Genomic DNA, 12,500 nt, shown 5'->3' with positions numbered 1-12,500 from the left:
TAAGTAAACAATTTTCTTAATTATTCATACTCAAATTTTTTTAATATTATTATATAATATTATTTTTATATTTATCTAAAGAGAAGAAAATAAAAAATAAATAATTATATATATTAATTTTTTTCGAGTATATTGAAAATTTTATTACAAATAAAATATTCCATAACAAAATATTAATATATAATATTTTTGTTTATTCTTCTTTATTTAATATTTTAAAAATATATTATTAATATCATTTATTATTAATATTATTATTAACATAAAGTTTTATAATATTATATATAAATGATAAAAAATAATATTGATATATTAATTTAAAAATGTCGACAAATAATAAAAAATATATAAATTTTAAATGCTATTAAAAACATTTTATATTTATTTTTTTCTTATATTTGGCGTAAAACATTCATATATAAATAATTTTACATTTCTTTTATAAAAATTTTATTTATCAATTTAATTAAATATGAAAAAATAAATTTTCTTTTTTAATTATTGATAAATTTCTTTTTCATAAAAAAAATTTTATGTAAAATAATCTTTTATTATATTAATATAATGTATACGACCCTCAGCCAGATGTGGTCCGGGAACAGTATCCAAGGACCGCAATGTGCGTTCGAAATGTCAATGTTCATGTGTCCTGCAGTTCACAAGTTGACGCGCAATTAGCTGCGTTCTTCATCGACCCACGAGCCAAGTGATCCACCGTCCAGGGTAATCTTTTTAAATTTTAAATGTAAGTATTATTATTAATAATAATCTTTATTTTTAATATAAAAAATAAAATTATTAATTTATATATCTTTATAAATTCTTTTAAAATAAAAAAATTTTTCTAGAATATAAATTATATATTTTATTTTAAATATATATATATATAAATTAAAGATATTATGGTATTAATAAATATATACATAACATTTTTGATATTTTTGTTAGTGCTAGCTAGATATAATAATTAATATTTGGTATATTTTATAGAAATGTATTTATTTTTTTTTTATAAATTATTTTCTACATAAAAATATATATAATATTAATATGGTACAAAACAAATGGGTTTGTTTTTTAACATAATAACTTTTAATAAAAAAAAAGAAATATCAAGACAAAACATAAAGAAATTTAAATTTGAAATAAATTTTATTCTTTAAAAAAATTTTATCTTGTGTTTTCTTTATTTTTATTATATAACATAGAAAAATAAAAATATAGATTATATCAATTATAATCTTATTTTATTTTTCTTAATAGAGATTATATACATATAAACAAATAATTTCAATATATTCTATTTTTAATTTCACTTTTTTATAAGAGAAATTATTTATAGATTTTATTAATAATTATTGTTTAATAATAATAATAATATTGAATATAAAAATATTTTATATGTAACAAATATATTATTAATATTTATATAATATTCTCTATATTATATGTATAGATATATTATGTGTATAAAAAAAGTTTGGCGTATTACTTTAATATGATATCATAACCAAAATAAATCTCTTTTAACACATAATTACTATTATATATTTTGAGAAAATTACATATTAATATGTTATTTTGTTAAAAAAAATATTTCTTATCAATAATATTTTTATTTTTTGGAATATTTAAAAACAATACAAAAAATATAAATAAATATATTTTATATATATCGTTAATGATCCTTCCGCAGGTTCACCTACGGAAACCTTGTTACGACTTTTACTTCCTCTAAATGATCAAGTTTGGTCATCTTCCCAGCAACATCGGCAATATCAGAAATATTGCCGCGTACCAGTCCGAAGACCTCACTAAATCATTCAATCGGTAGTAGCGACGGGCGGTGTGTACAAAGGGCAGGGACGTAATCAACGCGAGCTTATGACTCGCGCTTACTGGGAATTCCTCGTTCATGGGGAACAATTGCAAGCCCCAATCCCTAGCACGAAGGAGGTTCAGCGGGTTACCCGGACCTTTCGGCCTGGGAGGACACGCTGATTCCTTCAGTGTAGCGCGCGTGCGGCCCAGAACATCTAAGGGCATCACAGACCTGTTATTGCTCAATCTCGTGCGGCTAGAATGCCGCCTGTCCCTCTAAGAAGAATTATTTGTACGCCGGCAGTAAAAACCACATCAAAAAACTGCGTACCCATACACCATAACATATGCAACATAAAGCACAATATATACAAAATATAATCTTGATCGTTAAATCTCAAAAATACATGCATATATAAATACAATACATAACACACATGAAAATGAATGAAATGGGAAACAAACAGCCGATGGGCCTTGAGATGCCGGTAAAGTACGTCTATTTAGCAGGCTAGAGTCTCGTTCGTTATCGGAATTAACCAGACAAATCGCTCCACCAACTAAGAACGGCCATGCACCACCACCCACCGAATCAAGAAAGAGCTCTCAATCTGTCAATCCTTCCGGTGTCCGGGCCTGGTGAGGTTTCCCGTGTTGAGTCAAATTAAGCCGCAGGCTCCACTCCTGGTGGTGCCCTTCCGTCAATTCCTTTAAGTTTCAGCTTTGCAACCATACTTCCCCCGGAACCCAAAAGCTTTGGTTTCCCGGAAGCTGCCCGCCGAGTCATCGGAGGAACTTCGGCGGATCGCTAGCTGGCATCGTTTATGGTTAGAACTAGGGCGGTATCTGATCGCCTTCGAACCTCTAACTTTCGTTCTTGATCAATCAAAACATTTTTGGCAAATGCTTTCGCTTCTGTCCGTCTTGCGACGATCCAAGAATTTCACCTCTAACGTCGCAATACGAATGCCCCCATCTGTCCGTATTAATCATTACCTCGGAGTTCCGAAAACCAACAAAATAGAACCGAGGTCCTATTCCATTATTCCATGCACACAATATTCAGGCAAAATTTGAGCCTGCCTTAAGCACTCTAATTTGTTCAAAGTAAACGTACCGGCCCACCTCGACACTCAATTAAGAGCACCGCGACGGGATTGCAATTGGGGGCTGCCACCGCTCTTAACGGTTAAACACTTACGACAAATTACATAATAAAAATATATATAATGCATTAAATAAATAATAACACTAAAATATACTTTATACATAATCTGTACCACCCACCGGTAGGACGTCCCACATAACATGCTAGTTAAACAATGCGAGCATTGAACCAACAGTGTAGGACACAGATTCGACTACGAGCTTTTTAACCGCAACAACTTTAATATACGCTATTGGAGCTGGAATTACCGCGGCTGCTGGCACCAGACTTGCCCTCCAATGGATCCTCGTTAAAGGATTTAAAGTGTACTCATTCCGATTACGGGGCCTCGGATGAGTCCCGTATCGTTATTTTTCGTCACTACCTCCCCGTGCCGGGAGTGGGTAATTTGCGCGCCTGCTGCCTTCCTTGGATGTGGTAGCCGTTTCTCAGGCTCCCTCTCCGGAATCGAACCCTGATTCCCCGTTACCCGTTACAACCATGGTAGGCGCAGAACCTACCATCGACAGTTGATAAGGCAGACATTTGAAAGATGCGTCGCCGGTACGAGACCGTGCGATCAGCTTAAAGTTATTCAGAGTCACCAAATTAAACGATGCAAATTAAAATTTACACCGATTGGTTTTGATCTAATAAAAGCATTCCTTCCATCTCTGGTCGGAACTCTGTTTGCATGTATTAGCTCTAGAATTACCACAGTTATCCAAGTAAATGTGGGTACGATCTAAGGAACCATAACTGATATAATGAGCCTTTCGCGGTTTCACCTTAATTTGGCTTGTACTGAGACATGCATGGCTTAATCTTTGAGACAAGCATATGACTACTGGCAGGATCAACCAGGGAACTATTTGTATTTATAATATTAAATATATAATAATATACATGATATTTTTGTTTTCTTATTATAAGAAAAAAAATTTTCATACAATAATTATTAATATATAATAATATTATTACAATTTCATTTTAAATATCAGATGGTCTCACCCATTACTGATATAAATTTTTTTTTTTTTATATCTCTATTGTTTTAAAATTAATAGAAAAAACATATGAGATATATATATTATTATTAATTTTTTTTTTTTTCAAATATATATTTTATTATGTCATTTATATAATTTTTTTGCTTTTACAAAAAGAAATATATAACATGTTATTCATAATAAATATTATTGAATAAAAAAAAAAAAAAATAATTATGATTTTTGTCAGACCATCACCAAATGGGTCTTAAAATATTTCAAACATTTTCTCATACTCGTCGCTAGATTGAAAGCGTCATTTATTTTTTAATTTTATTTAAAAAGTTAATTTTAAATAAAAAACGTTATAATAACACTTAATATTCTCGCTTGGTATGAGGTGAGTCAATGTAATATTATTTATAAAAATAATTTTTATATAAATATTGTGTGCTCATATGGGAGTGTAAAGTTTAAAACTTATAACCCATGAACTTGCTTTGACAAAAAAATTTATATGTTATTCTATTTATAATCAATAATTTAATAAAAAAAAATTTTTTTTTAAATATTGATATAAAAAGATATACATATAGAGGTTTTTTTACAAAATTCTCATTAATTTTTTTACAAAAATAATAATACAATATTTAATATCAAAATAATCCAAACTGATTACCATCCAGACTATTATCAATATATATAAGATTGTATTATTATTCATTTCAATACATATTTATTAAAACTGAGATAAAATTTCATATATTAATAAATATGCATGTGTAAAAAAAAAAATTTTTATATAATAATTGAAAATGTTTTTGCTATTATTTTGTATACATACATTAAATAATTGATAACAATTTAATACAATGTACACCTAAAAAATAATAACAGCATATACATATTCGAAACATTACTAGCAAAAAAACCAAAATACAATATTAAATATCAAAATAAACCAAACTGATTACCATCCAGAATATTTTGAGTATATATATATATAATTTTGTATATTTTGCGTTCATGTTAATAAAATATATAAATGATACATATTTGAAAAGTGTTATTCTTCTTTCTGTTTTTTCGTAATATCATGGTGTCCATAGACATGCAAAAGCGTCATACCAAGCCATATACATACCTACACCACCTTTGTTGAATGATACACGAACAGTATGAAAATTAAACAACATATTCAATATCATTTTATATTATACTAAAATAAATGTTATTCTATTAAGAAAGTGTATATTTTTAAATTTGGCATTCATTACATAGTCAAAATACAATAATAATATAGATGATACATATACGATAATTGTTTTTTTTTTTTTTTTTTTTTTTTTTTTAGGTTTTAGGGCCGCATCGATAACTGAGATCATTAGCAGCCCATGTCATCTAAACAGAACAGTGACAATTATAACATTTACAGGACATTTAAAATCATACAACACATCCTAACAGAACTCAAAAGTAAAATTATTCAAAGAACACTGCATTAACAAGCCAGTATGTATTATCACAGGTAAGTATAAATATACAAATTTAAAATAGAGATAATAAAAAAAAAAAAAAATACATAAAAACAACAAAAAAAGAAAATTAAAAAGGAATAAACAGGAGATTATACACTATCACAGTTTTCGCAAAAGTCCTGATTGCTCTAAAAATTGTACCAGCCTGGGCAGCATGGTGGCGCTGTTACCCAGGATTTGACTTAAGCCTCCTCGCAGATCGCATTGTTGGCGCATGGCTTGATATTGAGGGCACGTAATCAAAATATGTCTAACAGTAAGGGGCCGCCCGCATGTGGCACATTCAGGTTGCTGCTCTCCTGTTAGTAGAAATGCTGATGTAAGCGACGTGTGCCCAATGCGAAGTCTCGTGATGGCGACGTCTACGATACGTCTCAGATTCAGTGGATTACTCCACTTTGTCACTGAGGGCTTAATGGTGAACAACTTCGCATTGAGCCCGTTCCAAATATCTTGCCACTTGCTATGAAGCAAAAGCTTCACATGGGATTTTATATCGGTGTCCCTTACACTCACATCGTCTGCAGTAGCTACTACTGCGGCTTGTCGTGCGGCGTTATCGACAATTTCATTGCCCAGGATGCCAACATGACCAGGCGTCCAAATGAACACAATACGCTTCTGACTCCGCTTGAGGTGGTGATGAACATTGAGGACCAGTTGGACCAGTGGATCCATGGACCAACGGTCACCCAATGCCACAAGCGCTGAAAGTGAGTCAGAGCAGATAACGAAATCGTGTCCTTCTTGGAGATCGGCAAACCTAAGTGCCTGCCAGATAGCGTACAATTCAGCGGTATATACACTACAGGACTTTGGCATCGACCAGGAGTATGTCTGACCCAAGGTCAGGAAAGCACTTCCTACCCCAGTCTCCGTCTTAGATCCATCCGTGTATATCCGCTGAGAGTTCGGATACTCACTCAATATCGAGTAGAATTCGCCTTTATAACGCTCGTCACTTGTCTCTCCCTTTTTCAGTGCGACTAGGTCTAAACGTCGCACAGGTGAGACTGTAGTCCAGGGTGCGATTTCATTGTGTGAAATGCACAGAACTCTTGGAAATACATAGTTTATTTGAGCACTGATTTCAAAGACACGAACAGCCATCGGTCTATTTGCTGATTGTCTAGACCTATAAATGTTCAGATTCCTTTCAGGCTTTTCGAAGATGATCCTGTAATTCGGGTGCCAAGGCTTGGCCCAGATACCTGAACAATAGTTCAAGGTAAACTGTTGTCGCCTGATTGAAAGTGGTGGCAAACCCGAATCGCATAAAACGCTCTGAATAGGACTCGTACGGAATGCACCTGTGGCCAATCGCACACCAAGATTATGGATCCGGTCGAGTGGTATTAGAGTGGATTGCGAAGCAGATGAATACACCATACATCCATAGTCCAGCTTACTCAGTACTAAGGACTGGTGGACTCTTAGCAGGACATCTCTGTTCGCTCCCCACTTGGTGCTCGACAAACAGCGAAGAATATTGACGGCTTTTTTACAGGATCCTAGTAAATAGTTCACATGGGGTTTCCAAGATAGTTTCCGATCCAAGATTAAACCAAGATATCGAACACTGTCCACCACACGTATTCTTGAAGGGCCAACGAAGAGCTGAGGGTCGTCATGCTCCAGCCTCTTACGACAGAAGTGCATACATGTGGTTTTCGGTGTTGATATCTTCAGACCGATTCTGGCCGCATTCTGCACTACCTTATTTACGGCACGTTGCAGACGCTCCTGTATGAGATCCATACTACTTCCACTATAGAAAATAGTGACATCATCAACATACAGGCAGCGCCCCACACGGGGACTTATAGTGGCGGTGATTTGGTTGATAATACAGCAAAAGAGAGTCACACTTAGGGTTGAGCCTTGAGGTATTCCGTTTTCCGTAGTGTACGACCTCGAGAGTGTTGATCCAACCCGCACCCTGCATCTTCGAGGGGTTAGAAAAGCTGTTAGGAAAGTGGGCAAGGTCCCCAGCAGTCCCCAGAGCGAAAGTCTCTCGAGGATACCATATCTCCAGGTCATGTCATATGCCTTTTCGATGTCAAAAAATACGGCGACCATATGCTCTCTTGACATAAAACTGTCCAATACAGCATCCTCGAGAACGGCTAGCTGGTCAATGGCGGAATGGCCCTTCCGAAACCCACTCTGATGTCTAGAGATAAGATGGTGGGTCTCTAAATACCAGACCAGGCGGTTGTTCACCATTTTCTCTAGAAGTTTTCCAACACTGCTAGTGAGGGATATTGGACGATAACTCGCAGCATATGAGGGATCCTTACCCTCTTTCCGCAGAGGAATGACTGTAACATTTCGCCAAGAATCCGGGAAAGTACCACCGCGCCATATTCTGTTGAACAGATCCACCAGTTTTGCTTTCTGCTCAACTGGAAGATTTCGAATCATGGCATACGGGATATCATCCGGTCCAGGCGATGTGTCACTTGATGAATCGAGTGCTTCTTGAAATTCCTCGATGGTGAAGTCCTGATTATAGTCCAATACCCTCTCGGTAGAAAAGTCCAAGGGAAAGCTCTCCTTCTCCGCTTTGATACGGACAAAGGCTGGATCGTAATTTGAGGTCTTACTGACACTCTCAAATTGATCCGCAAGGAGATCTGCAATGCCACCCTCTTCCGCTACTACAATACCATTGTTATCGGCCAGATATTTCGGCCCTGGTGTTGATGGTCGACCGGATATGGCCCGTACCTTTCTCCAGACCTCCGAAGAAGGTGTTTCAGAGGTAATGGAGGAGACATAGTTCTCCCATGATCGCCTTTTAGCATTCAAAATTGCTCTGCGTGCTAATGCCCGAGCTTTTTTAAACTCGATAATATTGGCATTGCTTGGCTGACGCTTCACTCGACCAAGTGCCCTTTTCTTGTTCGACACAAGGGTGGCGATTTCCTGATCCCACCAAGGGATTCGTGCACGCTTAATCGCACCTTTAGTTCTCGGAACACTTAACCGTGCCGCTGATGATATTGATCTATTTATTCCTTCGATCTCCGCGTCTATGCTGTTAAACGCAGACGAGTCGGGCAACCTAACTAGTAACTGGTACTGACTCCAGTTGGCCCGATCAGTGCACCAGCGTTCTTGCGATGACGCTTCGACCTTAGGAATATCAAAATTTATTTTTATGGGGAAATGATCACTTCCATGAAGGTCCCGATCAGTTTCCCATGACAAGCGTAGTGCGAGCACAGGCGAGCATACCGAGATATCGATGGCAGAAAAAGTGCCGTTAGAGGCATTAAAATGAGTCATCTCCCCAGTATTGAGGAGGACATTATCCGCCTGATTCATGTACTCCTCAAAGAGTCTTCCCTTGGGTGACAATATTCTCCCTCCCCACATGTGATTGTGGGCGTTCACGTCTCCAACAATTATGTATGGGGGTGGCAATTGTCTTGTTAAGGACAAGAGGTCCTCCACCCGCCAATCTAGGTTGGGAGCGAGGTAAATATTGCAGACCGTGAGTTCCGTAGGTGTTCGGAATCTCACGGCAACTGCTTGAAGAGTGGTTTGCAGCTGCAGAGCTTCAAAGGAAACGCTCTCCTCTATAAACAAACCAACTCCCCCTCTTCGTCGGATATCTGGTTGTTGATCCAGACGATGGGTAATGTACCCACGGAGATTAAACGCCTCATTGGGGCGAAAGTGAGTTTCCTGTAAGCATACGCAAAAAGGAGAGTATTTAACCAATAACATTTTCAATCCTGCGAAATTGTTGACACATCCTCTGCAATTCCATTGGATGATGTTGCTTGACATGTTTATTGTAGTGGGTAAAACGTACGAACAACGAAGCTACATGTTATTAGCTTCGTTTCTTACCTTTCGGCCAACCTCTACCATCCTTTTTTCTGCCTCTCTTTCTTTGCGGTTCTGACTCGGCCGATGATATATTCGAGTCATCTTCATCTTTATCCACAAGCACTCTTGGTGCCCTAGAAATGTTGTCGGTTGATACCGACCGACGTAGACGGGGTCTTGGTGAGACCTGAGTGGCAACGGTCTCTCTTTGGTGAGCCCTTTCTATTGAAGAGCCCGGAAGTGACTTCTCTGCAGATCCGATGTCTGCAGGGGAAGGTTTCTTGACGCCGCTTGGCAGGACAGAATGTCCACCAGCCGGTGTCGGTGGAGTTGCAGGGATTTTTGCTTGCCCCTGCGGCAACGCTGGTACCATCGATGGTACTATGTTCTTTAATTTTTCGTGAGTCATCTTTTCCATGATTTGGAAGATCATCGGGGCAAGTTGTTGAGCTAGATCTTTTGGAGGAGCAGCCGGTGGTGCGCTAACACTTGCGTAGGTGGCTCCTGATTGTGTCCTTGGAAGCGAAGAGAGATATTGCTTCCGTGCCTCAATATAACTTAGCTTATTAATGGTTTTCAGCTCTTGTATGGTTAATTCCTGTTTATATACTGGGCAGTTGCGAGATCTTGCGTTGTGCGGTCCGCCGCAATTCAAGCAGCTGACCGGTTGAGGACAATCAGTACCATCATGCACTGCTTTTCCACACACACATATTTCTTCCTTAGTACAACGGGAAGCGGTGTGGCCAAATCTTTGGCATTTAAAACATCGCATTGGGGCCGGGATATAGGGCCTAACCTCTAGGCGATGTATGGCTGCCTTAATAGTTTTTTGGTAGGTTCGGGGTGTTAAAGGTAAGAAGGTGGGTGGCTGTTTCCATAACCTCGCCGTCGCGTTTGGTAGTCATGCGACGAACATCCACCACACCCTGTGATTTAAGACCTTCTCTAATTTCTTCAATTGTGCTGTTGAGTAGATCTCGGCACACTATCACACCCTTGGATGAGTTGAGTGTGCCGTGAGGTTTGGTATCTACCTCAAATTCGCCCAATTGGGTCATTTTTAGAAGATATTCAGTTTGCCGTGATACCGTACATTCAACTAATAGGCCCTCGTTGATTTTCTTGACTTCAAATTTGCTGCCTATAAGTTGCGCAAGAAGCTTGTCAATGAGGAAAGGGCTTACTTTTGAAAAGTCACCCTCCTTCCTTGAAATGACAATGAACTTCGGCAGTGCCGGTTCTGCTCTCTCAACTGACAAAAATTCTTTGTTTCTTAACTGTCTGATATGACGTTTCCTCTCTCTCTTTCGCTGCTGTCTGCTAGCAGCGTCCATTTTTTTTGGAGGCGGCTCCCTCCTGGGTGGCTTGACTGCCTACCTGAGCTTGCGGTTTATCGCTGCTCATAGCTACCACTCCACTTCCGTGCGGTTCAGTGTTAACCGAGACGCTGCTCGGGTCCCTAATTTCGGACGGTGACATGTCCTCCCCGTTTTTGCTCTCTATTGGCTTCTGTTGAGGATTTAGTTCCATTATCAGATAATCGACTCATCGTGTGTGAGGGAGCGAGCCGGGTACTGTTGGTAACGGGTACACCCAGGAAGACAGACGATCCCGTAGGCATCGCCAGCTTCCACCCCTGTACTCAGGGGACCAACAGCCACCTGGGGTTACCAGGAACGACGCCGGAATACACGGACGCGCCGTATACCCGCTCGGAGCAACACAGGTTCCGACCCCTGTGCTCAACACACACTTCCTGGCCAGGGTCCGAAGCTCGTCGATGACCATTCCGACGAGACACACCTCGACTGTACAACCCTAAGATTGCACAATAACCTTCGCCACGGTACCGCAAAGCCAACACGGCACCGGGATCCGGCACGACCAGTGCGCACGCCGAAACAGCCAGCCAGATACGCGCACAAAAGAATTTGGTCCGGGAGGAGCAAGCTCCTTACCCATCGGTGGAGTAGTGCAGACCGATGAGCATTCCCCTATCCGCCACCTGGGGACCCGCCCAGTAGGAGTTGGCTTCTCCTCTGTTGAGTACTACAGCAAGGTGCAGCACCCCCCAGTGCTGGGACGATAATTGTTATTTTTCTTTCTGTTTTTTCGTGATATCATGGTGTCCATAGAATTGCAACGACGTCATACCAAGCCATATACAACTCTACACCACCTTTGTTGAATGATACACTTAGAGTATGAAAAATAAACAAATTATACTATATCATACTATATCATATATGTAAGACTGTTGAACATAATACCACAAAATACACTATTTCATATAGATATACATTCACTCTTGTCAACATAAAAGTACGTTATAAATGATACATATACAATAAGTTTTATTCCTCTTTCTGTTATTCCGTAATATCATAGTGTCCATAGAATTGCAACGACGTCATACCAAGCCATATACAACTCTACACCACCTTTGTTGAATGATACACGGACAGTATGAAAAATAAACAACTTATACTATACCATACTATATCATATGTGTGAGACTGCTGAACGTAATACCACTAATACACTGTTATACATAGATATACATTCATCTCATTAACTTACACGCACTATCCATCATATATATTAAAGACATTACACCCGGTGCTTCAAACTCAAAATATGATAATGTTTAAAATGGCTTTAAACATCATAAACTTTACAGAATAATCAAAATTTAAAGAAAAAAATTTTAAAAAAAAAATTTTTTTCAGCTAAAAATTTTTATTTTGGGACCAAAAAAATTTTTTTTTGCTTTTATCATATTTTATTAAATGAAATTTATGCATTATAATAAATTATTCAATAAACATTAATAATTATAATAAATTATTAAAAAATTTTTGGAATTAATGCAAATTTTTAGAAAAAAATGTATATTTTTTTTTTATATACAAATCGTACATGTTATATTGCGACAGGGTACCGGTATAATACATGTGATACATATGTAGATTTTCGAAAAAATTTTTATCCTTTTAAATGGTCCTAAATACTATATAAAGGTAAAATATATAGAATTTTTCGGGATTCATTAAAAAATTTTAGGGAAAAAATTTCATTTTATTTTATATACAAATCGTACATGTTATATTGCGACAGGGTACCGGTATAATACATGTGATACATACGTAGATTTTCGAAAAA

The 12,500-nt window shown here is 37.4% G+C and overlaps 1 protein-coding gene and 2 non-coding genes across 3 annotated transcripts; all 3 read right to left on the bottom strand.

Annotated features, from left to right (window-relative positions):
* Window positions 1–571: 571 nt before the first annotated feature.
* LOC123304074 lies at window positions 572–726 on the bottom strand. The gene has a single exon (XR_006536128.1). It is a non-coding gene; the product is annotated as a 5.8S ribosomal RNA (ribosomal RNA).
* Window positions 727–1,679: 953 nt separating this feature from the next.
* Window positions 1,680–3,835, bottom strand: LOC123304066. Its single transcript, XR_006536120.1, has one exon. It is a non-coding gene; the product is annotated as a small subunit ribosomal RNA (ribosomal RNA).
* A 1,759-nt stretch (window positions 3,836–5,594) lies between these two features.
* LOC123304063 lies at window positions 5,595–6,605 on the bottom strand. Its single transcript, XM_044886328.1, has one exon. The coding sequence runs from the start codon at window positions 6,603–6,605 to the stop codon at window positions 5,595–5,597; it is 1,011 nt and encodes a 336-aa protein (XP_044742263.1).
* Window positions 6,606–12,500: the final 5,895 nt, after the last annotated feature.

The sequence above is a fragment of the Chrysoperla carnea genome, assembly GCF_905475395.1.
Source record: "Chrysoperla carnea chromosome X unlocalized genomic scaffold, inChrCarn1.1 SUPER_X_unloc_19, whole genome shotgun sequence".
Classification (NCBI taxonomy): domain Eukaryota; kingdom Metazoa; phylum Arthropoda; class Insecta; order Neuroptera; family Chrysopidae; genus Chrysoperla; species Chrysoperla carnea.
The sequence above is the reverse complement of the archived record's forward strand: the minus strand, read 5'-3'. Positions and strand labels throughout refer to the sequence as shown.